Source organism: Oncorhynchus kisutch, linkage group LG19 (assembly GCF_002021735.2).
Source record: "Oncorhynchus kisutch isolate 150728-3 linkage group LG19, Okis_V2, whole genome shotgun sequence".
In the NCBI taxonomy this organism is placed as follows: Eukaryota; Metazoa; Chordata; class Actinopteri; order Salmoniformes; family Salmonidae; genus Oncorhynchus; species Oncorhynchus kisutch.
The window spans coordinates 20,421,558-20,448,761 of NC_034192.2; the positions used below are offsets into that span (position 1 = coordinate 20,421,558).

Genomic DNA, 27,204 nt, shown 5'->3' on the forward strand with positions numbered 1-27,204 from the left:
CCGTGTGTTTTCTAATAAACCATGTATTTGACGGTAAATTTAGTTGTCTGTGGTTATTTCGTTCTCACTTTTACTTTTTCACTCTTATAATTTGCTTGAGTTATGTTACGGGTCTCGTTACCATCTCCCCTAGTCTGTCGGGCCAAAAGGGATTCGTAACACTCTGCTTGAGCTAACGGTTTTCTAAACAAAGCTGTATGATGTGCACATGTGATGACGGTTTTAAGGTGTTACATATTTAAATGAGTTCGCTACGATTATAAGACGCTAACATTGATGTGTAAAATGTCCGGCATTACGTGACGTTGCGTAATGTGGATGAGTTCATTGGCTGACATAATTGCAAGAGATCTGAACATTCTCAGATGGCGACAGAAGAGGACTATTGGGACAGAGACACAGAAAGGTGGGTTCCTGTGGAAGAATGGGGGTTGAAGAAGTTGAAGAGAATGAGGAAAGCAGAGGGTGGAGATGGCGATGGGGTGTTGAAGAGATTGATGTCAAGGGCAAACAGTGAGCCATGTGCCAGACCAAGTTCTGGAGGTGAAATGAAAGCGAATGAGGGTGAGAAGTTAGGTGGAAGGTGTGGCGAAGAGCTCGGAGCCTTAGTCTGGCATTGATGGACATTATTTTTATTTTTTTAAGGATCTGGTCCAGTATGAGTGAACTTTTGGGAGAAAGTAGATCCTTGACTTTTGGTGGATCCATTTGTGGTTTCAGGATGGGTGGGGAAGGAGTTGGGTTCAGTTGAATCAGTGAAGGTAACCTGTAGTGGACTTATTTGTTTGTGTTTCTTCTGTCCAGAGGGAGCGGGTGCTCCAACTTGTGTCAAGATCTGTTTCTTGCTTCACACTTAGGAATAGGGCATCATTGAAAGGAATGATATCTGGGGTAGCAATACCTGTGGAGGTGGAGCAATTGAAGTTGAAGATTCCTGGTATTTGTGACGCCTGCCTTTTGGTGTGGCGCAGACCCGGTGGTGAAACAGAGGAGTCACTGTCAAGTCAAGAGTTTTTACCCAACAGTCATGTTAGGATATATCAGGTATCCGGTTAGTGCTTTTGTACCGAATCCACTGCTCTGTTTCAGGTGCAACTTAATGGTCATGTTACAGCAGTGTGGAGGAGGGAGATGCCAAGATGTGAGAAGTGTGCCGGAGGGCATGGGACAGAGGATTGTGTAGTTTCGGTGGATAGAATTGTGTTTCAACTGTAGGGGGTGCTCATGTTGCTGGGGATCGGAGGTGTCCGGTGTGAGAGAGTCAGGTTGAGGTGGCCAGAGGCAGAAGGTGTTGTATGCTGAGGCATTGAAGAATGTTGAGATGTATGGGTCAAGGGTGAGAGATCTGGAGGGGATCCCTGTGAGTAGTAGATCTGTGCCAGCACAGAGGGATAGGCCAACGAGTGATATATGCTTCAGTAAGATTGGATTCTTAGCGTTCATAGCAATGGTTATAAACTGTACGGCAGAAATGGAGCGTAAATCACAGAAAATAGATGTGTTGGTGGCAGCTGCAGAGAAGTATTTGGATATACGAGATTTGACTTCAGAGTTACAGGGTGTGTTGAGTGGTGGTGTCCCGTTCTCTTAGGTCATTGGCATGGTGCAGGAGCAGATAGGGCCAAAGTAGTGGAATTTCGGTAGTGGGTTTTTGGTAGGTTTAAACAAATAAAATGTTTAGCTATTTTCTACATTGTAGAATAATAGTGAAGACATTAAAACTATGACATAACACATCGAATCATATAGTAACCATAAATCAATTAATCAATTAATGTGTTTGAGCCAATCAGTTGTGTTGTGACACAGTAGGGGTGGTATACAGAAGATAGCCCTATTCGGTAAAATACCAAGTCCATATTATGGCAAGAACAGCTCAAATAAGCAAAGAGAAACGACAGTCCCTCATTACTTTAAGACAAGAAGGTCAGTCAATATGGAACATTTCAAGAACTTTTTGTCGCAAAAACCATCAAGCCACAAGAAAGGAAGACCCAGACGTACCACTGCTGCACAGGATTAGTTCATTAAAGTTACCAGCCTCAGAAATTGCAATCCAAATAAATGCTTCACAGAGTTCAAGTAACAGACACATCTCAACATCAACTGTTCAGAGGAGACTATGTGAATCAGGCCTTCATGGTCGAATTGCTGCAAAGAAACCACTACTTAAGGACACCATTAATAAGAAGAGACTTGCTTGGGCCAAGAAACACGAGCAATAGACATTAGACCTTTGAGATTTTTGGTTCCAACCGCCATGTCTTTGTGAGACGCAGAGTAGGTGAACGGTGATTCTGCAGCAATACGCCATCCCATCTGGTTTGCGCTTAGTGGGACTATAATTTGTTTTTCAACAGGACAATGACCCAACACACCTCCAGGCTGTGTAAGGGCTATTTTAGCAAGAAAGAGAGTGATGGAGTGCTGCATTAGATGACCGGTCTTCCACAATCACCCGACCTCAACCCAATTGAGATGGTTTGGGATGAGTTGGACCGCAGAGTGAAGGAAAAGCAGCCAACAAGTGCTCAGCATATGTGGGAACTCCAAGACTGTTGGAAAAGCATTCCAGGTGAAGCTTGTTGAGAGAATGCTAAGAGTGTGCAAAACTGTCATCAAGGCAAAGGGTGGCTACTTTGAAAAATCTAAAATATAGTTTGATGTGTCGTGACTGGCTCAGGTTCCAATGGATCACGGTTCTACAGAGATATCTCTCCCTCCCGCAGAGAGGCTAAGTGTGGTCTGTAACATGCAATAAATGGACTTTGGGACAATATATTTCATCAGCCAAAATGGTGGTAACAATGATAGATGGAATATAAAAATTAATGTCGATTTTGTGATGTTATTAAAAGTTCAAAGACAACCTTATAATGAAAACATTGTAACTTGAAGAGTTTTCATAATATGTACATGATGTTTACATACTGTGCGTTGTGTAGAAAATATCCAGATCAAAGAATGTTTTTGTAATGATGAACTGTGTTTCTAGTTGTCTAAACGAGATCATAGTAAGTTCTGATACCTTGCCTTGTAACTAGCTATGCCCCAGGGAACCCAGAGAGTGTGTTATAAATACGGGAACGCCCCTTTTTACCCTGGGGTATAAAACATGTGAGTTAATAATTGTCATACCAGACTAAGTTGACAGCGCGCTGCAGCCGAGATCTACAATTAGTTGTGACCCCGAAACGCAACACGAGGAAGAGAACAAAAGAACCTCTTAACAATCAATGCTACGATTGAGTACTGTATCTAAAAAGGTGAATTCAAGAAGGACCAACTGGTTATTCTCTTCAAGTCATTGATTGTCTACACAGCCCTCCTACCCAAGCTGGGATGGCTGATTAGTCTCCTAAGAAGACCACTCTCACAGAACGAGTTCAAGGAAACAGACAACCATTATAAAGGACATTGTGAAATCGTGTGGACAATCAGAGACTTACACCCAGTAATGAAGGAGACGCGGCCATCGAAAGAACAGGGTGTCAGCAAAACCTATCCCACTAAGCTGAACTCGGTCCATGAAGAGATGGCCCAACGCGTAAATACATGCATTATAATTCTGACCTATAAGAGCGGCCGTTCGGGGCAAGGTGTATCAGCAAATTATATCAGCGACCACTGCCCTACAGCTTGCATAAGAGATACACAATTGAAGAACTCTGACCATTGTATAATAATTGTGAAAAAATCTCACCCAAGGCGTTCCTTCATGAGTTTTTTTCTACTGGCTTGCATTCAAGACCCTGTTTTGGCACATTTCTTCTCATCCATTTTTACATCTGGCTGATAAACATGCCCCTTTCAAGTGACTCAGAGTCAAAAACTGAAATAACCCATGGTACTCTCCTGTACTCTCAGACCTCTAGATAAGAAATCAAGCCTGGGCCAAGGCTAGACAAACACGCATGTTAACTAATTGGCAGCTATTTAGGCAATTGAGATGTGCGTGCACTGCCTCGGTTAAACAGTCGTAATCAAACTACTCCCTAGCACTATGACAGGCTCTGTTAGTGATCCCACTAAATTCTGGAAAATTCACTGAATTCACTGAAGCGGGGTAATTCATCTACTTCCCTGCCTAAAGCAAGTAGTTTTAGACTCCTGTATTATTACTGGAAAAGTTCAGATGTGATGCTTTTAATTAATCATCATTTTATCTCCGCTGCATTCTATATGAAAGAAATGGGGGTCATACTGGTCTTGGCCAGTCAGTCAACTGTTCTTCCCAATTAAAGCCTCCAGTTGCCTCGATGGATGATCAGTCAACCTCACGCCACATGGGAGATGCTAGTCGGGGTTTGTCTTATCGGCAATTCACAGAAACAGAAGTTATTGCTGCCTTATTAGCTATTGACACCAAGAAGTCATTAGGGGCTGACAATTTGACCCAAACAGCTACGTTATTTTCTCTCTGTGAATGGTATTCTTAATGTTAATCAATCCAGATTACGAACTAATCATAGCACCACTATGGCTACCATGCTTGTTGTAAATAATATTGCAAATGCCTTAGATAGAAATAATTGTGCTGACATGTTTGTAGAATTGTCAAAAGCTTTTGATACTGTACTGTACACTGTTATTCTGTTGAATAAACTGTCCTCGATAGGGTTGGGTACAGATTATTGCAGACGGTTTCATAATTATTTCAATGACAGAACTCAGGCCATCAAGGTAGATGGTGTCAAATCTGAGTTAAATAAAGGGGTGCCCCAAGGTTTGATACACCACCAATATTTACAATCTAAATAAATAACGTTGATAATGCTGTAAAAATAAATAAATATAGATAAATGAAATTGTATGTAGATTGTGTTATTTTCCGTTGCTCCGTTGGTTGGCCTTTTCACATCACTGGACCATGCTTCAGGACTACCTGGCCTGATCAGACTCCTTGCTGTCCCCAGTCCACCTGGCCGTGCTGCTGCTCCAGTTTCAACTGTTCTGCCTGCGGCTATGGAACCGTGAGCTGTTCACTGGACGTGCTACCTGTCCCAGATCTGCTGTTTTCAACTCTCTAGAGACAGCAGGAGTGGTAGAGATACTCAATGATCGGCTATAAAAAGCCAACTGCCGTTTGGGGTTTTAGACTGGGTTTCTGTACAGCACTTTGTGACATCAGCTGATGTAAGAAGGGCCTTATAAATACATTTGATTGATTGATCTAAAGTTAGTGCTATACGCAAACAAAATGCATGCTTTCTTCTAGGTCCCATAACCCAGATTTAAATGCATTTGTAATGCCTAGTTTGAACAGTATACAAATTGAGCAAGTTACTGGGAGGGGGGGGGGGGGGCTGGATCATGCAGTTTGGGAGAGACAGGGTCACAATAGAACTCTCCTGCCTAATTCTACTACATCCCACAATTTGAGAATTACATTCTCCAAAATAGGACTATTGTTCAAACGCTCAGTGGAGAAGCCAGCTACGACCCGGTCCGTTTGTTTCATGTTTGTGACCTCATGAAAGACAATACAGCCACATTACCCTAACTCAGTTTATACAGGTTCCCAGTTATGAGGCTTGAATCTAATTTTTGTGTAAAAATGTATGAGTAAAGATGAAACTATTTGCAAAATGATGCAATGTGATGTTAACCTTTAAAATGAGAGAATTGTAAAGTTGAACTAAGTCAGTAGCCACACCCAAGTGAATAGACATTGGTTGGAAATTATGAACCAACCCCTTTTCCACTTAAATAAAAGCCTCCGTGACAAAAAGTCACCTCAGTTCCAAATACCGTGAGGACTTGTCCTCACTTTTAAAAAGGGCCAAGTCTAATTTCAACTCTACAGGCCAGAAAACGTGAGAGCTTGCACCATGCGTGAAATGGTATGAACTCTGAACTATTGATCACTCAAGAAGAAGTTTACAGACTGTAGCTGGAAAGGTAGCAAATCTAGTAAGAACATTGACCGACACAGAAAACCACAATCTCACTCGACGACGACCCAGAAGATTCTACAAAGGCGACCTCAACTGGGCAAACCAGAGCATCACACCACCAGCTCAATGTTATGTATTGTTTAATTAGTTAGTGAAGCAATATTTGAGCCAGTTTGTGTATTTAAAAACATTTGAGAACAATGTGTTCGTGCAGATAACCAAGAATTTTAAGACGTTCAGATGAGACTGATAGAAGGTAAAGAATAATTAATGATCGACTGCTATTGATATAAAAGATCTTCAGATCTTTAAGAGTGGATCCAGGAGATAGCATCTCTATATAAACTAATGCTTCCGTGGTGCCCCAGGTTATTGACGAGTTAACTGTTGCATGGTTTAATTCAATCACGTAATCAAACGTTAGGTAATCAATTTGATAAAATAGCTTGTCATCACATTAAAGAAGTCAGAGACACGACACTTCCTACAAATATCTTGGCATCTGTCTTGATGACAAGCTGTCATTTAAAAAAACATGTCACCGAGCTGGTTTTTGAAGTAAAATCTATATTTTTTAAGAAACAAAGCATGTCTGACTTCCATTAATAGTAAGGATATTGTCCATGCCACTTGTCTATTTTAGATTATGGGGACATTATAGATGCGGTTTTCCTGCTTCTGCTTATCAACCAGCTAATTATTCAAATCAGGTGCGCTAGATTATGGTTGGCGCGAAATCCTACAGGACTGCTCTGGTTTAAGGCCTGTTTTGTTAAGTTATTTACCAAGACCCACTTTATTCCTCTCCCATTCTAATGAAGATATGCGTAGCAAAGAGCTTGCGAGACAGACTTATCTTTCATCAGAAGTTTAATTCAATATGTACACGATTCTTAATAAAGCACTGGATTTCACATGTAATACATCGAGAAACTGTTCCTATCCTGTCCCCCTGTCTAGCAGTATGGGAGAGTCACAGTCCAACTAGTCATTTACAATTAATGATAACATCTCCAAGTCTGGTTAGAGCCCTACTATCTACATTATGTACGCATGTAATTTTGACTGAAATAAGACATTTGATGCCGACACAGGAAAGACTACAAAAATATATAAGTGAAAGCAGAAGTGTCAAGCATGTTGATGTCATTGCTGAAACTCCTGAAAGTACAGTGAGAGCACATTGTTGGTCAGTTACGTTGTCTACATATCAGTGTGATGGGGGCTTGGTAGTCGGGATCTCCCCTGGGTGCTGGCAGGGGTTACTTCAGAGGGGAGGTCTTCATGGGGATCATTATTCTGGACTCCATGTGCTGGATCAGCGGAACTGACAGAGGAGAGGAATGAAGAGGGTCACTTAAACATATTACTACACTTTCAGCGCATCATATATAATGTCGCTCGAAGGATGGACAGAGAGCGAGTGAGATACACAGAAAAAGAGCCAACTGACCTGTGTAATAGACAACCTCATCCCAGCCTTCATGTTGCCAAGCTGCGTTCCTGGTGTCTTCTCTCGACTGGAGGTCTTTGTAGGCTAGAAACAGACAATACACAGAAAGCATTCATATCAAAGTCACTGAAAAATGTCCATGCTGTATAGTTGATTCATTATTTTGTTGAGTAGGTACAGTGTATGTACAACTCAACAAAATACAGCGAATTCAAAACGAGACACCAGAGTGAAACTATAATAATTGAGTTGGTACAAAATGTGTCCCAGGTACATTTCCATGTCACCCAGTGTTAGTTAATTCTGGTCCTGGGGACCCAAAGGGGTGGACATTATAGTTTTTGCCCTATTACTACACACCTGATTCCACTTAAAGTATTGATGATGAACTGATTATTTGAATAAGGCAGGATTAAGAAACACTGCCCAAAATCAGGGTTACGAGTTAAGTTTCTTTCATGTGAGGAAAACGGCACGTGAACGGCTCCCAGAACTGCAGGAGCAGGCTGCCGCTATCGTGGGCGCTAAGTGAATGAGGCGATTGGCAAAAAAAAAGCTCTGGAGTTTGTTGCAGAGAAAAAGTCAATGTAGAACTAGCGCCAGATGCAGCGTTGCATCTTTCCCCCTTCATGTGGCTCTTCTGGGCGGATTCACCCATGCTTGCAATATCAAAGTCTGACGCAAAAAAAGTGGGTAAACTATACTGAACAAAAATATAAAGCGCAACATGTAAAGTGTTGGACCCATGTTTAATTAGCTGAAATAAAAGATCTCAGAAATGTTCCATACGCACAAAAGGCAGGGTTGAATCTACAGTTTCCCGGCATTTTAGCTATCGATGTGGCATTTGGCAGTCAATTCTGTACCTGTCTGATTGGCAGTGGGTGGAATGAGCCCACTGGGGGGGGAATAAGTAAATAAAAAAATCTGTAGTCTGCCTGGAAATTAGCCAGACCAATAAATTTTTCTAAAATGTTCCTCTCCTTTTAATTAAAGTACTTTTGAAGTACCAACTTGAGAAGGTCTTATTTTCAAGGTATTCCAGTCCTTGAATTTCAGCGTGACAAATTCAAGTACTTCAAGCGACTCACTAAATAAACTGTAGAGAGAGGTGATTGAGAGGGGTCATCAAGGCCATCAGACTGTTAAATAGCCATCTCTAGCACAGAGGGGCTATATAGAGACTTCTTTATACACAGTCTTGAAATAATTGGCCACTTTAATAAATGGAACACTAGCCACTTTAATAATGTTAACATAACTTGCATTACTCTGTATATACTGCATTCTAAACTATTCTACTGTATCTTAGTCTATGCTGCTCTGACATTGCTCGTACAAATATTTATATATTCCATTCCTTTACTTAGATGTGTGTATTGGGTATATGTTGTGTAATTGTTAGATGTTACTGCACTGTCGGAACTAGAAGCACAAGCATTTCGCTACACCTGCAATAACATCTGTTAAACAGGTTTATGTGACCAATAACATTTGATTTCAGAAGATAGCCCTATTTGGTAAAAGACCAAAGTCCATGTTATGGCAAGAACAGCTCAAATAAGCAATGCGAAACGACAGTCAATCATTACTTTAACACATGGTCAGTCGATATGGAAAATTTCAAGAACTTTGAAAGTTTATTTTATGTGACCAATAAAATTAGATTTGATCCTTGTGGTTGTCCCGTCTTACCCCAGAGGTGATGTACCATGTAGAGGCTGCCGATCTGCGAGAAGAACCCTCCCACAGCCTCACTGTTCTGCTGCCGGAACTCTATGGCCCGAGCCCTGCCGTACACACGGAACACACGCGGATGTCACATGACACACAGCAGCCAATCAAGCAGCCTTATGACTGCAGTTGTTCATCCTGTGCTTTATTAAATAACTACAACAGAGCACAGAGGGAATACAGATACCTTCTGCTGAACACACCATCTTGCTTCAGACAGATTTTTTAAAACTATAAATAAAACGATTTCACCATTGAGTTATCGATTTCATGTATTAATCAATGCAATGTTCCAATCATCTAATTTCCTGCATCGCTGTTCAGTCCCCCAGGTATAAGGATTTGACATTGTTGTTCTGTCATTTCAATTCTGTCAAACAGTGGTTTGAATTGACAAATTACAGCAGCCATATTCTACTTATAGTCACAATATCGAATAATTGTATTTCACATAACAATCCCTCGTCCATTTTTAGTCATGCTCACGACGTCATGAAACGGAAGTGCAGATCAGAGGTACCGTACAGGTGTATCAACTACATGATAGAAGGAACCAAGTGACGTTGTCTATCGGTGTCTAAGAAAAGTGTCAAATTAAAAAAGGAGGATATTTATGCTAATCCTACAGAAAAATAAGAGAAACTTCCTTACCAGTAGTTTCCCCACTCAATCATAGTTCCAGGCTGAAAGAAGAGAGGAGGAGGATTAGACAGAGTGAGAGAGAAAGAGAGACAGAGAGAGAAAGTCAGTCTAACCCTGAGTTGGTATGAGCGGAGCTCATAGATGTTTGGTCCTGGGCGGGGGGTGGGCTCGTTCCAGAAGCTGAACTCCAGGAGCAGCTGGTTACGACGAGACAGCAACATCTTCCCCCGCTCATTCCTGTACTCCATGAACTCCTACAAAAGTAATGGTTCAAGAACTGAAAAGGAAATGCACTCCCAAATTTGGTAGGAGGCATATGCAGGTTTGTTGTAATGCATACCTAACATGATTCAAAAGATGAAATTCAAAGTAATAAGTAGACTACAGTATTGTAAGTACTGTGCAGGCATGTCTTACTTTTCATTATAGAAACCCTATATAGCGACATTTGTGAGCCAACTTTTCTACCAACCTTATTCTGCCGGAGTTTGTTCATGACCTCTGTCAGGGCTGGGTAGCCTCCCCGATATCGCCACAGGTGAACTGCAACACAGAGAGAGGAGAGAAAGGGGATACCTAGTCAGTTGTACAACTGAATGCCTTCAGCTGAAATGTGTCTTCCGCATTTAACCCAACCCCTCTGAATCAGAGAGGTGCAGGGGGCTGCTATAATCGACATCAACGTCTTAGGTGCCCGGGGAACAGTGGGTTAACTGCCTTGCTCAGAGACAGAACGACTGATTTTTACCTTGTCAGCTCAGGGATTCGATTCAGCAACCTTTCGGTTACTGGCCCAACGCTCTAACCACTAGGCTACCAGGTGAGAGTGTGTGCGTGTGCGAGCATGTGTATGAGTGTGTCCTTACCAGCCTGGTCCTGCTCTCCATACCATGTGTTCCAGGTGCCAATCAGCTCACAGGGGTAGTGAGAGTCAGCATTGATGGAGGGCAGAACCTCCTCACTGAGGACACGCATAACAAAACAAAAATGTAATAATCATTCAGAATCTTGGGGACGCTGTACTAATCTTTTTACAGACATCCTCAAAAGCATTTAGACTCTCCATTGTCTAACAATGCTGCTGTTCGAGAGTTTGATCGGAGGTAGGTGTCCCTTACCTTGCCTTGTTGTAAGCGTCAAGGCACTCGGGCTTGACATTGTGAACTGTAAAAGAGAAAGAGGTAATCCCGCATGTAAACAGAGTGCGGGCGTGGCCTGGGGAAAAAGTCTGAAACCTTTAAATCTATGTTAAAAAAAACACAATGAGGCAATTGTAGTGTAGACTCACAGACGTCACAACCAAACCCTTGAGAGTGTGTGTGTGTGTGTGTGTGTGTGTGTGTGTGTGTGTGTGTGTGTGTGTGAGAGAGATAACCTACACTGTATTTTGTAGAGGTTGGTGTCTTCCTTCTTAGCCAGTAGTTGAGAGTGGGCGTCCTTTCTGGGGTCGACCTTCCTGACGAACAGAGACTTGAACCAGCTGTCCTCACGGTTCTTATTGGTGGACGCTGATAGACTCCTTGACAAGACGTGAGACAGCATTAGGACACAATCATTTATTTTTATTTAACCTTTACTTATCCAGGATGGTCTCCTTGAGATATTATTTTTCAAGAAACGCCCCACCAAGATAGCAGTTTTCCCAATACACACACACACACACACACACACACACAGTATACCAATGTTTAATCATAAGTAGAGTCAATGAAGACCAGCCAAAAGCACTAGAGATCACAGTAATGTGTCACAGTTTTGGTTCGTAATAAAGCATTTGGCTGGTAATAAACCTATTCTCAATTTGAGTTTCTTTACCAGGTTCTCAACATGATTAGTGAAGCTCAGCTTCTCATTCCCAAACATTTGTAAGTTTTGACTTGCTCTATGGAATTCCCTTCCAAGGTATGGGTATTATGGATCCCCATTAGTTGCTGCCTTGGAAGCAGCTACTCTTCCTCGGTTCCAGCTAAATTAAGGTAGTTATACACTTTTTTAAACATTACAATACATTCACAACAAATAGGGGCCCTCAGGCCTATAACATAAAACCCATGTGTAAATGTGTGTATAGTGTGAATGTTATCGTGTGTTTGTATGCATGTGTCTATGCATCTAAACAAATTTTACTGCTGGCATGAGTTACTTGATGTGGAATAGAGTTCCATGTAGTCATGGCTATGTAGTACTGTGCGCCTGCCATCGTCTGTTCTGGACTTGGGGACTGAAGAGACATCTGGTGGTATGTCTTGTGGGGTATGCATGGTTATCTGAGCTGTGTGCCAGTAGTTCAAAACAGACAGCTCGGTGCATTCAACATGACAATACCTCTCACAAATACAAGTAGTGATGAAGTCAATGTCTCCTCCACTTTGAGCCAGGAGAGATTGACATGCATATCATTAACATTAGCTGTGTACATCCAAGGGCCAGCTGTGCTGCCCTGTTATGAGCCAATTGCAGAGTTATTTTTTGTGGCACCTGACCACACGACTGAAAGTTGTCCAGGTGCGACAAAACTAGGGCCTGCAGGACCTGCCTTGTTGATAGTGCTGTTAAGGCAGAGCAGCACTTTATTATGGACAGACTTCTCTGGCTACTGTTGTATCAATGTTTTGACCTCAACTGCCTCAATTACCACATTATTAATTACAAGATTTAGTTGAGGTTTAGTAAATGCTGTTGCAAATACAATGTTTTTAGTTTTTGAAATATTTAGGACTAACTTATTTCTTGCCACACATTTTGAAACTAACCGCAGCTCTTTGTTAAGTGTTGCAGTCATTTCAGTCGCTGTGGTAGCTGATGTGTATAGTGTTGTCATCCGCATACATAGACACACTGGCTTTACTCAAAGCCAGTGTCATGTCATTAGTAAAGATTGAAAAAAGGGGCCTAGACAGCTGCCCTGGGGAATTCCTGATTCTACCTGGATTTGGTTGGAGGCTTACATCAAAGAACACCCTCTGTTCTATTACAGAGGTAACTCTTTATCCACTATATAGCCATAACACACGTTTTTTCAGCAACAGACTACGATCGATAAGGTCAAAAGCCGCAATGATGTCTAACAGCCCCCCCCATCTTTTTATCATCAATTTCTCCCAGCCAATCAGTCATTTGTGTAAGAGCTGTGCTTGTTGAAATGTCCTTCCCTATAAGTGTGTTGAAAGCATTGTCAATTTGTTTACTGTAAAATAGCATTGTATCTGGTCAAACAATTTATTTCAAAAGTTTCCAAAGGGTTGGTAACAGGCTGATTGGTGGGCTATTTGAGCCAGTAGCAATGACATGGCTATCAGAATGTTTAGCCTTGGACCATGCATTTTGTTTGAGGAATTCAGAACGAGCTTTAAAATCGTAAAGACTCTGTTGAATGGATGTTAAAAGCTGTTTGAGCTTTTTCAAAAGTCAAACTGCTGCCACTGAAGAGAAGTGTCATCCGCATAGAAATGTACATCAGTGAGAGAGAGAGAGAGTGGGATCACCTTTCAAAAGAGGTAGGACATTTGCTGCCTTCCACAACTTGGAGATTTCATTACATTTTAGGGTGAGGTTGAAGGTGCATGTTAAAAATGTAGAGCAATGGTATCTGCAGCTAAAAATAGTAGTAGGCGGGGTCTAGATCACATGTCAAACTTATTCTATGGAGGGCCGAGTGTCTGCAGGCTTTCGATCCACCCTTGTACTTGATTGATGAATTAAGGTAACTAATTAGAAGGGAACCGGCATAAAAAAAAAATGATTAAAAGACTTGTTTTAAAAGACTGAGTTTACCAGCAGATGTTTTGGAAGCTGTGCATCTTTTTTTGTAGTTCAAACCTTTCACTACTTGCCAAAATTTGTAAGGATTACTCAAATGATCAGCAGCCGATTTGAGGTAGTGGTCTGCTTTCGAGTCAGACACACACCCTGATTTCAAAGGTGTTTAAAAGCCATCCAATTATCAGCTGAATCAGACCCTCTTGCTTTAGCCAACAGAGCATTTAGTTTCATTATGATTTCAGCTACTTCATCTGAGAACCAAGGGTTGTAGGGGAAAACAGTTTGTTGATGAGAGGTCAAAGGAGAATGGCAAGAAACGTGCAAGCTAACAGGCGGGCAACAACACTTATTTTCCACCATAATTTGCAAATAAATTCATAAAAAATCCTACAATGTGATTTTCTGGATTTTTTTTCTCATTTTGTCTGTCATAGTTGAAGTGTACCTATGATGAAAATTACAGGCCTGTGTATGTGTAGATGGTACGTTTTCAATAAATCGCAAATTGTTTCTGCATATTGGTTTGGAGACAAAACTGTTTTGACATTCAGCTATTTATCAAAATGTCTTGTCAACAGGAAGCAGCAATAACAATTTCAGGAATATAAAATTGAACTTAACATTAATTTCCAATGGTGTTCTACTTAAATCTGCTAAATGAGGCCAAAAATATGCTGTGATATATTTTTTAAGATATACCAGAAATCACCAAAAGTGGTTTGCCTTTTCTTGGATACATGGAAAACGCATTGGAACATACTGTTATGGCATCTATAGAAGTGGCCTAGTTAGTGTTGGGACATTGTTTAAAGCCACTACAGTAACGTTAGCTCATATCCACAAACTTGACTGTCTGACAACTTCAAAGAGGAAGTACAGCAGACAATATCACAGATCGAACAAGGAGCCAGATGTTTCACCAGATATACAGACTTGTTCTCAGTCACGCGCTTTCACTTGAGGTAGCTGTTGTTCCATTGCTTTTCTAGACAATAGAATTCTCCGGTTGGAACATTATTGAACTTTTATGATAAAAACATCCTAAAGATTAATTCTATACTTAGTTTGACAAGTTTCTTCGACCTGTAATATAACTGTTTGAACGTTCGTCCGAATGGACCAGATCGCGCATTTGGATTTGTTTACCAAACGCCCTAACAAATGAAGCTATTGGACATAAATGGACATTATCGAACAAAACAAGCATTTGAGGAACTATATGTTACACTAATACATGTAGTGTAACATGAAGTCCTATGAGTGTCATCTGATGAAGATCAAAGGTTAGTTAATTTTCTCTCTATTTGTGCTTTTTGTGACTCTTTGGCTAGAAAAATGGCTGGGTTTTTCTGTGAGTTGGTGGTGACCTAACAATCATTTGTGGAGCTTTCGCTGTAAAGCATTTTTGAAATCAGACACTGTGGCTGGATTAATGAGAATTTTCTCTTTAAAATGGTGCCTAATACTTGTATGTTTGAGAAATTTGATTTATGAGATGTTGATTTTGTATTTGGCGCCCTGCAATTTCATTGGCTGTTCTGCTAGCAGAACCCCAGTCCTAGACAGGTTAAATATCTTTGTTAATATCATTAAACATAGTTATGAACACATAATGTAAAACAAAACAGTATTAATGTATTTATGACTAGTGTTGGAGTATGCGTTAGATTACTCAGATTACTTTGTGGTAACAAGTAACTTAACACGTTTACTTCTTTAAAATCTATCAGTTACTTTTTCAAATAAGTAAATTGTTCATTTTAAATATTGTTTCCTTTTTCTCCAAGAACGTTGTGACGGAAAGCTAGATAGCTAGCAAGACAGCCTTTAAAATCGTAGAAGTATTCACATTATTTTGAATTGGTAGAAGAAAGGGAGAAAAACAAATTGCAAGCTGTGCCTCGGGGATAAGTGCATGTGTCAACTGCAAAGAGCTCAACTTCAAATAACAAGAAGCACCTTTAGGCCAACACGGCTCCACAAGACTGATGGAGAAAAACCCACACCAGCCAATTGCCGTGTATGCTTAGGATAACATGGCTTATGCTCGAAAACAGCAAAGACTCCGGGATGCTGGCCTTCTAGGCAGAGTTGCAAACAAAAAGCCATTTCTCAGACTGGCCAATAAAAAATTTAAAAAAAGATTAAGATGTGCAAAAAAACACACTGGACAGAGGAACTCTGCCTAGAAGGCCAGTATCCCGGCGTTGCCTCTTCACTGTTGATGTTGAGACTGGTGTTTTGCGGGTACTATTTAATGAAGCTGCCAGTTGAGGACTTGTGAGGCGTCTGATTCTCAAACTACACACTAATGTACTTGTCCTCTTGCTCAGTTGTGCACCGGGGCCTCCCACTCTTTCTATTCTGGTCAGGGCCAGTTTGCGCTGTTCTGTGAAGGGAGTAGTACACAGCGTTGTACGAGATCTTCAGTTTCTTGGCAATTTCTTGCATGGAATAGCCTTCATTTCTCAGATCAAGAATAGACTGACGAGTTTCAGAAGAAAGGTCTTTGTTTCCGGCCATTTTGAGCCTGTAATCAAACCCACAAATGCTGATGCTCCAGACACTCAACTGGTCTGAAGGCGGTCAGTTTCATTGCTTCTTTAATCAGAACAACAGTTTTCAGCTGTTCAAACATAATTGCAAAAGAGGTTTCTAATGATCAATTAGCCTTTTAAAATGATAAACTTGGATTAGCTAACACAACGTGCAGTTGGAATACAGGAGTGATGGTTGCTGATAATGGGCCTTTGTACGCCTATGTAGATATTCCACTAAAAGACCCCCTTCACTTCTTCATATTACAGCCTTATTCTAAAATGTTTGTCAATTATATTTACACGCAATACCCCATAATGACAAAGCAAAAGCAAGTTTTTAGAAATGTTTGCAAATACAAAACTGAGAATACACATTTACTTAAGTATTCAGACCCTACTTGGTATTTTATTAGGATCCCTAATACATAATACAGAACATTATTAGACAAGAATAGCTCAAGGACATAACTACATCAATTTAAAAATGGCACACAGTGTATATTTTCATATGTAGGCTAACAACTTAGGTCAAATCCGGCGCCGACAGAGATGGCGCGTTCCTAGGAAACTATGCAGTATTGTTTTTTTTTACGTGTTATTTCTTACATTGGTACCCCAGATAATCTTAGGTTTTATTACATACAGTCGGGAGTAACTACTGGATATAAGAACAACGTCAACTCACCATCATTACGACCAGGAATACGACTTTCCCGAAGCGGATCCTCCGTTTTGCCCACCACCCAGGACAATGGATCGGAGCCCAGCCGGCGAACCAAAACCACAAAGCCGTAAAAGGGGCAGACGAAGCGGTCTTCTGGTCAGGCTCCGGAGATGGGCACATCGCGCATCGCTCCCGAGCATACTACTTGCCAATGTCCAGTCTCTTGACAACAAGGTTGATGAAATCCGAGCAAGGGTAGCATTCCAGAGAACTATAAGAGGCCAATGTTCTTTGCTTCACGGAAACATGGCTCACTCGAGACATGCTATCGGAGTTGGAACAGCCAGCCGGTTTCTTCACGCATCGCGCCGACGGAAACAAGCATCTTTCTGGTAAGAAGAGGGGCGGGGGAGTCTGCCTTATGATTAACGAGACGTGGTGTGATCATAACATACAGGAACTCAAGTCCTTCTGTTCACCCAATTTAGAATTCCTCACAATCAAATGTCGACCGCATTGTCTACCAAGAGAATTCTCTTCGATTATAATCACAGCCGCATATATCCCCCCCCCCCCAAGCAGACACATCGATGGCCCTGAACGAACTTTATTTGACTATGTAAACTGGAAACCACATATCCTGAGGCTGCATTCATTGTAGCTGGGGATTTTAACAAGACTAATCTGAAAACAAGACTCCCTAAATTCTATCAGCATATGGATTATGCTACCAGGGCTGGTAAAACCCTGGATCATTGTTATTCAAACTCCCGCGACGCATATAAGGCCCTCCCCCGCCCTCCTTTCGGAAAAGCTGACCACGACTCCATTTTGTTGCTCCCTGCCTATAGACAGAGACTAAAATAGGAAGCTCCCGCACTCAGGTCTGTTCAACGCTGGTCTGACCAATCGGATTAGACGCTTCAAGATTGCGTCAATCACGTGGATTGGGATATGTTCCGCATTGCGTCAAACACTGATGAATACGCTGATTCGGTGAGCGAGGTAATTAGCAAGTGCATCGGCGATGTCGTACCCACAGCAACTATTAAAACATTCCGAAACCAGAAACCGTGGATTGATGGCAGCATTCATGTGAAACTGAAAGCGCGAACCACTGCTTTTAACCAGGGCAAGGTGACCGGAAACATGACTGAAAACAGTGCAGCTAATCCCTCCGCAAGGCAATCAAACAAGCTAAGAGTCAGTATCGAGACAAAGTAGAGTCACAATTCAAATGGCTCAGACACCAGAGGTATGTGGCAAGGTCTACAGTCAATCACAGATTACAAAGAGAAAACCAGCCCCGTCGCGGACCAGGATGTCTTGCTCCCAGACAGACTAAACAACTTCTTTGCTCGCTTTGAGGACAATCCAGTGCCACTGACACGGCCCGCCACCAAAACCTGCGGACTCTGCTTCACTGCAGCCGATGTGAGCAAAACATTTAAAATGTGTGAACCCTCGCAAGGCTGCAAGCGGCATCCCCAGCCGCATCCACAGAGCATGCGCAGACCAGCTGGCTGATTTGTTTACCAACATATTCAATCAATCCTTATCCCAGTCTGCTGTTCTCACATGCTTCAAGAGGGCCACCATTGTTCCTCTTCCTAAGAAAGCTAAGGTAACTGAGCTAAACGACTATCGCCCCGTAGCACTCACTTCCGTCATCATGAAGTGCTTGGAGAGACTAGTCAAGGACCATATCACCTCCACCCTACCTGACACCCTAGACCCACTCCAATTTGCTTACCGCCCCAATAGGTCCACAGATGACGCAATTGCAACCACACTGCACTAACCCATCTGGACAAGAGGAATACCTATGTGAGAATGCTGTTCATCGACCACAGCTCAGCATTTAACACCATAGTACCCTCCAAACACGTCATCAAGCTCGAGACCCTGGGTCTCGACCCCGCCCTGTGCAACTGGGTACTAGACTTCCTGACGGGCCACCCCCAGGTGGTGAGGGTAGGTAACAACTCTCCACCCCGCTGATCCTCAACACTGGGGCCCCACAGGGGTGCGTTCTGAGCCCTCTCCTGTAATTCCTGTTCACCCACGACTGCGTGGCCATGCACACCTCCAACTCAATCATCAAGTTTGCAGACGACACTACAGTGGTAGGCTTGATTACCAACAACGACGAGACTGCCTACAGGGAGGAGGTGAGGGCCCTCGGAGTGTGGTGTCAGGAAAATAACCTCACACTCAACGTCAACAAAACAAAGGAGATGATCGTGGACTTCAGGAAACAGCAGAGGGAGCACCCTCCTATCCACATCGATGGGACAGTAGGAGAGGGTAGTAAGTTAAGTTCCTCGGCATACACATCACAGACAAACTGAATTGGTCCACCCACACAGACAGCGTGGTGAAGCAGGCGCAGCAGCGCCTCTTCAACCTCAGGAGGCTGAAGAAATTCTGCTTGTCACCAAAATTACACAAACTTTTACAGATGCACAATCAAGAGCATCCTGTCGGGCTGTATCACCGCCTGGTACGGCAACTGCTCTGCCCACAACCGTAAGGCTCTCCAGAGGGTAGTGAGGTCTGCACAACGCATCACCGGGGGAAATGACCTGCCCTCCAGGACACCTACACAACCCAATGTCACAGGAAGGCCATAAAGATCATCAAGGACAACAACCACCCGAGCCACTGCCTGTTCACCCCGCTATCATCCAGAAGGCGAGGTCAGTACAGGTGCATCAAAGCAGGAACCGAAAGACTGAAAAACAGCTTCTATCTCAAGGCCATCAGACTGTTAAACAGCCACACCTAACATTGAGTGGCTGCTGCCAACATACTGACTCAACTCTAGCCACTTTAATAATGGAAAAATTGCTGTAAAAAATGTATCATTAGCCACTTTAAACAATGCCACTTAATAATGTTTACATACCCTACATTACTCATGTCATATGTATATACTGTACTCGATACCATCTGCATCTTGCCTATGCTGTTCTGTACCATCACTCATTCATATATCTTTATGTACATATTCTTCATCCCTTTACACTTGTGTGTATAAGATAGTTGTTGTGAAATTTAGGTTAGATTACTCGTTGGTTATTACCGCATTGTCGGAACTAGAAGCACACGCATTTCGCTACACTCACATTAACATCTGCTAACCATGTGTATGTGACAAATAACATTTGATTTGGAGAGGCGTTGTGCCGTGAGGTGATGCTTCATCTGTTTTTTGAAACCAGGTTTGCTGTTAATTTGAGCAATATGGAAGGGAGTTCCATTCAATTTCACACTCGTGACCCTCCAAAACCTTCTCACTGCGCTAGCCCACTCGACCTGTGTTGACTGACAGTTGGTCCAATCACTAGCCAATCAGTTGTTTGCAATTGTGATATTGTCTGTGGCTGAGTGAGAGTAGCCTAATCCACGGAGACTCTTTGCCACAAAATGAGTGACAAAACATGACAGATCATTTCAAGTCATTAGTCTCAAATCAGTCGAGTCCAGAGTCTCCAAGTTGAAGTCTGAAGTTATTTCATACCAAGTTAGGCTGCAGTTCAAACACTTAAAGACACACCCTCGTCCACTTACCCTCAAGGCCTTATGCCCTTGGGGGAATCCCCACCACCATCTTGGAGGGTGGTCCAAATGATTAGCCAAGCAAGGGAAGAATGCAACGTCAGCTCCTCAGCCCTCGTTTTTAGTCGGCTTTGCAAGTGTACAATTATGTTCACTCCGGGACCTGAAACTCCCCATAATTCAATTCGCGACGATTGTACATCCGCTAAGAAAAGTCCACCAAAACTTATCAAATGGTAAAAAAAAGTCAACATACAAGTGTAAGTAAAAACAAAATGTTTTTGTTTGGTTATCTTTTGGAAAATGTAGAAATAAAAAACATTTTCCTTCCCTCAGAAGTCCCAGCTAGGCAGGCTAACATTTGATAGCTAGCAAATTAATTAGCTAACTTACAGCATATATATTAAATATAAGTAGACATGCACTCATAATTGACTGTAGCGCATATAAAGCCTCCACAAGCTACCGGTGGCTGAAAACAATCGCGGGAGTGACGACTTTCCGGCCAAAGGTGGTCCATTTAAAAATCCTTCCAGGGGGGCTCAAGATGGCGGCATGAGAGGGTTTAACATTTCTAGCTGAGGAACAATTTTAGGGTTTTCACACAAAGTTTATAGTTTTAGGCTGCAGTTGCGATTAGATTTTCACAAAAAATAACTAACCATACAATGTAGCAATTTTGAATAATTTTGTAATTAATCAAACCATTGAAATATATTTGACAATTTCCAACGAACAAGATAGCTATCGAAAAGTTTCAGCGTCAGCGTTCAGAGTTAAGTTAGCGAAAGTCTTCATAGCTAGTAGCATGGAACCAGGACATGACCAAACTGTTGCTGAGATAATGGATGTTGAAACTTCCAAGGAGAAAAGAGGCATTGTTGAAACTCACTCATTTGCTTGCAGTGTACTCGCTTTTAGAAACTGTCCACTTAGGAAGCAACACTGATTGACAATACATTCCACATGCTGTTGTGCAAATGGAATAGACAACAGGTGGAAATTATAGGCAATTAGCAAGACACCCCCAATAAAGGAGTGGTTCTGCAGGTGGTGACCACAGACCACTTCTCAGTTCCTATGCTTCCTGACTGATGTTTGGTCACTTTTGAATGCTTGGTGGTGCTTTCACTCTAGTGGTAGCATGAGAGGGAGTCTACAACCCACACAAGTGGCTCAGGTAGTGCAGCTCATCCAGGATGGCACATCAATGCGAAATGTGGCAAGAAGGTTTGCTGTGTCTGTCAGCGTAGTGTCCAGAGCATGGAGGCGCTACCAGGAGACAGGCCAGTACATCAGGAGACGTGGAGGAGGCCGTAGGAGGGAAACAACCCAGCAGCAGGACCGCTACATCTGCCTTTGTGCAAGGAGGAGCAGGAGGAGCACTGCTAGAGCCATGCAAAATGACCTCCAGCAGGCCACAAATGTGCATGTGTCTGCTCAAACGGTCAGAAACAGACTCCATGAGGGTGGTATGAGGGCCCGACGTCCACAGGTGGGGGTTGTGCTTACAGCAAAACACCGTGCAGGACGTTTGGCATTTGCCAGAGAACACCAAGATTGGCAAATTCGCCACTGGCGCCCTGTGCTCTTCACAGATGAAAGCAGGTTCACACTGAGCACATGTGACAGACGTGACAGTCTGGAGACGCCGTGGAGAACGTTCTGCTGCCTGCAACATCCTCCAGCATGACCGGTTTGGCGGTGGGTCAGTCATGGTGTGGGCTAGCATTTCTTTGGGGGGGCCGCACAGCCCTCCATGTGCTCGCTAGAGGTAGCCTGACTGCCATTAGGTACCGAGATGAGATCCTCAGACCCCTTGTGAGACCATATGCTGGTGCGGTTGGCCCTGGGTTCCTCCTAATGCAAGACAATGCTACACCTCATGTGGCTGGAGTGTGTCAGCAGTTCCTGCAAGAGGAAGGTATTGATGCTATGGACTGGCCCGCCCGTTCCCCAGACCTGAATCCAATTGAGCACATCTGGGACATCATGTCTGGCTCCATCCCCCAACGCCACGTTGCACCACAGACTGTCCAGGAGTTGGCGGATGCTTTAGTCCAGGTCTGGGAGGAGATCCCTCAGGAGACCATCCGCCACCTCATCAGGAGCATGCCCAGGCGTTGTAGGGAGGTCATACAGGCATGTGGAGGCCACACACACTACTGAGCCTCATTTTGACTTGTTTTAAGGACATTATATCAAAGTTGGATCAGCCTGTAGTGTGGTTTTCCACTTTAATTTTGAGTGTAACTCCATGGGTTGATACATTTGATTTCCATTGATAATGTGTGATTTTGTTGTCAGCACATTCAACTATGTAAAGCAAAAAGAATTTAATAAGAATATTTCATTCATTCAGATCTAGGATGTGTTATTTTAGTGTTCCCTTTATTTTTTTGAGCAGTGTATATTAACTACAACCTAAAACCTCTTACCTTGGAATATTGACGTCTCATGTTAAAAGGAACCACCAACTTTCACATGTTCTGAGCAAGGAACTTAAACGTTAGCTTTTTTACATGGCACACATTTGTACATGGCACATACATGGCACATATTACTTTATTTTCCAACACTTTGTTTTTGCATTATTTAAACCAAATTAAACACATTTCATTATTTTAGGCTAAATTGATTTTATTAATGTATTATATTAAGTTAAAATAAGTGTTCATTCAGTATTGTTGTAATTGTCATTATTACAAATAAATAAATAAATTTAAAAAAAAAAATCGGCCGATTAATCGGTATCGGCGTTGAAAAATCATAATCAGTCGACCTCTAGAAGAAAGCGATTGATTTCAATGCTGAGGAAGTGAAAAACATTTTACCAGTCTACGATACAATGTTATTTGCAATTGTGTGTGTGTGTGTGTGTGTGTGTGAAATATATATATAAAATGTAGGTCAAGCACTTGCGTGGTGCAAAGGATTATTAAACCATAATTTCCAGGGGACCTATTGTCGTTAAGGATTTTAATACAGTCTTTTATCTCAATATCAGATAACTCATCACAAAAAACCCTGAAATCATTATTTATCTTCTTAGCAATGTTTGCTACATTGTCTAAGAAAATATCCATATTGGAAGCCCAGCCAACCAAACCTAATAAGGATAGTCCCCTATATGTAATGTTCAGAATCAAAATGATTCACCTTGCTGAATATATGTTTCTCTTGTTTTGGTATGTTTGTTTTATTGCTGTTATTGGTCTGTTTAATTGTGTCATGCTTAATCTAGGTCTGATCACATACGCTGTGCAGTTTTATAGTATTGCCGTTGGACTAGTAACCGGAAGGTTGCAAGTTCAAACCCCCGAGCTGACAAGGTACAAATCTGTCATTCTGCCCCTGAACAGGCACTTAACCCACTGTTCCTAGGCCGTCATTGAAAATAAGAATTTGTTCTTAACTGACTTGCCTAGTTAAATAAAAATATATAGACAACTGGAGACCCATTAGCCTGTTGAATAATGATGGGAAATTATTTGCCCTTGTATTTGCTAAGAGGTTGAAATCAGATTGTTCTTCAATCTGATGCAATCTGGTTTTATGCATGGTCGACACATATGATTATAATATGATTATAGTAATATGATTATATGATTGACTATAATGACCTCATCCATGTTCTACAGCTTTTGACACTGTAGAACACGAGTTCATGTTCAAAGCAATATGTTTTTTGGGGTTTGGTGACTATTTTCTGAAAGCAGTCCAAACTTTATATAGTGGTTGTACTAGCTCTGTAAAATTAGTTTAAGGGACATCCCAAAGATCTGATATTGGCTGTGGCATTAGGCTGGGCTGCCCAATTAGTCCATTTTTATTTGTTACTCAAATGATGGCTCTTCATATGAAGGGAATTTTCAAGGTGTTTCAGAACTTGGCAATGAATTTAAACTATGTCAACTGGCTGATGATACAATCATATTTTTGAGAGACAGGAATGAGGTTTCTAAAGCAGTTTCCTGTATTGAAGACTTTTCCTTAGTTAGTTTCAGGTTTGAAAATCAATATCAATAAGTCAGTCTTATTTCCACTCAAGGATTGTGTCTTACAGGAAGAATATGGTATCCCAATTAAAGATAAGGTTACTTCTCTTGGAATTGTTATATGCAAGGATGGGGGGAAAAAAAGAAGTGAATTAAACTTTAACCCCATTATTGAGAAAACACAGAAGAAATTGAACCTCTGGTTGCTGAGAGATATTTCGTTACACAGTTGGGTTTTATTGTCCAAAGCTGAAGGGTTATCCAGATCGGATTATGTCTCGTTATCACTTCAATTACCCCCTAAAATTAAAGGATTTAGATAAGATCCTTTATAATTTTATTAGGATTAACAAGCCTCACTACCCAAGAACAAGGAGGTCTTGAGGTTTTAGATTTCAATACTCTAAATAATACTTTTAAAATAAATTGGATTCTTACGTATATTAAGAACCAGAACAGAATTTTAAATGTCTTCCCTGAGTATTTATTGGACTCTGTTGGTGGTTTAGAATTTTTTGCTTCGATGTAATTTTGATGTTGATAAAATCCAGATAAAGTTGGCCAAATTCCATAAGCAGGCAATTTTAGCTTGGATGTTAGCGTATAAACAATGTTTCCCCTCACAGATACTTTCTATGGAACAACAAAGATATATGATTTAAAAATAAGTCTCTTTTTTGAAACTGGTTTGAGAATAAAATGTTTTGGAAAGATTCAAGCTGAATATTGACTATAAATGTGATTTCTGTGTAATGGAGGAGACATTTTTGCATTAGATTTTTGCCTGCATTTATAGTACAATTTTTTGGATTGACAGAGAATTTTGTTACAAAAAATAAATAGGACCGGTTGTACTATTTAATAGTTTGATATAATTATTTTTCTGAAATTCTGACATAGATAGAGATCAGTATATTTAATTCAACTGCTATTATTAGGTACATTTCACATTCACAAATGGTCTAATTCAAAACCGAACTTTTCCACTTTATAAATTAATTTAAACAATATGGCACCACTAAAATGAAAAACAAAAAAGGTCATTAAAACGTGTATTATTAATTAATATGATTTGTTTGTTTAGGTTTAGGAGTTTGCATGTATGCATGTGACTATTACTATTTTGCTTGTTATGTATAATCCTCACATGTCATGAGAGGTCATCAGAAGTGTCCACTTAATTTGAGGGCTGAGGGGATAAGGTGCGTCTTAAGTGTTTGGACCGGAGCCTCAAGTCATCAAACGTGTGAGTGTAAGTCATGTGACTCGAGTCCACACCTCTGGTACTAAGTAGGCAAGTCATTCTAAGGTAGTGTGCGCCCTCTACTTGGCATAAAAAGACCATCACACGCAAGGCATGAGGGTTTTCTGGTTTTGGAAACGCAAAAGTAATGACGACTAACGTTACTTTCAATGCCAGTAACGTAAACTAATGAGTTGCTTTTAAAATGAACGTTCCCCAACACTGTTTATGACCTTGAAAGAGATGTTAATTGAACTTCCCTTGTATCCTACAAATGTACTATTACGCAGCCAACTAACCTGCAGTGCAATTCCACGGGCAAATGTTCTGCAAATAGTTGTCATGTGCACTGATTTGCAACGAAAATACAAGGATTATATATAAACTGTGCAAAACACATTTAAAAGTGTCGATACGTTGCAACAGTTTTGTAGAAATGTCCTACCAAGTCATGAATAACCTTTAAGTGTTAAGCTCCTAGCTTAGCCTTTTAGTTAGCTGGCTTTCCTTCGCATTCCAGCGTCATTCAGGTGTATTCATTACGCCAATTCTGTTGCAAAACGTTTTGCAACAGAAACTGCTTCCTCCAAACGGAAAAGGTTTTGCAACGAAAACGAGAGTTTCTATTGGGTAAATTAAGGTAGGTCCCTCCCTGTTTCGTTCCGTTTGCTTCTTAAAATGTAAACAGTTTCCGTTAAAGTTAGATAGCTAGCACTGGCTTAGTGGGAAGTGTAAAGAGTTGTTAACGATCAAATGCATATTTACTTTCAAACTTACTTTCTCATACAAATATCCAACTAACCTGATTGTAAGTATAACTTGTCCGTTCATCTGGACTCCGTTTCTCGTCTGTTTTAGGCCGTTGCCCACCTTCTGAAGGACTCGGCTCGCCATCTTTCCTGGCTTGATTGAATACTTGCTATTGCCAGAGAGGAAGCGTTGTTTTTCTTCTTCTTCTTCTTCTTCTTCTTCTTCTTCGGTGGTGTTTATCGGCGGTGGCATCCAACGTTATGGTGCTTTACCGTCACCTACTGTACTGGAGTTTGGTCCAGCGACAGGGAGAAACTAAATCCTACCTGCCAGCCCTGTTGCTCTTAAAAAATACAACACAATATTTGAGACTATATCTAATAACGTTCTACTCAATATACTCTTTCAACTAATTTCCTGTATCCTCTTCTCCCTCATACTAGATCTAAGCCTCTCTCTTTCCCTCTGATACTGACCACACTGTAGCAATTCATACTCCATGGTCTCTGTTTCCTGGCAATAGTCACACTTTCCTGTTGGATGCTTTCTAATCACATTTCCTTATTTTCACACCACATTCCTGCACTGCAAATGCTGACCCAGTACGTCCTGTCTTTGGATCTTTTGAACCATCTGTGTAAATGGGGTGGCAGGTAGCCTAGTGGTTAGTGTGTTGGGCCAATAACCGAAAGGCTGCTATGATCGGATCCCAGAGCTGACAAGGTAAAAATCTGTCGTTCTGCCCCTGAACAAGGCATTTAACTCACTGTTCCTAGGCGGTCATTGTAAATAAGAATTTGTTCTTGACTGACTTGCCTAGTTAAATAAAGGATTAAAAAAATGACCACAAAATCCTGATGCACAGTATCCAGACATCTCTTGAACTAATCAAATGGATCAACACCCTATCTTTCTCTAGTCTCTCAAAAACTTCTGGACCAACAATTGGAGGCGGGAGTA

General features: G+C 41.5%; 1 protein-coding gene across 1 annotated transcript; it reads right to left on the bottom strand.

Annotated features, from left to right (window-relative positions):
• Nucleotides 1–6,749: 6,749 nt before the first annotated feature.
• On the bottom strand, nucleotides 6,750–26,529 carry LOC109864427 (protein NipSnap homolog 2). The gene is made up of 10 exons (XM_020452212.2): nucleotides 26,297–26,529; nucleotides 11,106–11,245; nucleotides 10,845–10,890; nucleotides 10,593–10,687; nucleotides 10,199–10,269; nucleotides 9,840–9,980; nucleotides 9,736–9,767; nucleotides 9,046–9,140; nucleotides 7,351–7,434; nucleotides 6,750–7,224 (listed from the first exon to the last, which is right to left on the bottom strand). Exons 1-10 carry the CDS (start codon nucleotides 26,494–26,496, stop codon nucleotides 7,160–7,162), a joined length of 969 nt encoding a protein of 322 aa, XP_020307801.2. The 5' UTR covers nucleotides 26,497–26,529; the 3' UTR covers nucleotides 6,750–7,159.
• Nucleotides 26,530–27,204: the final 675 nt, after the last annotated feature.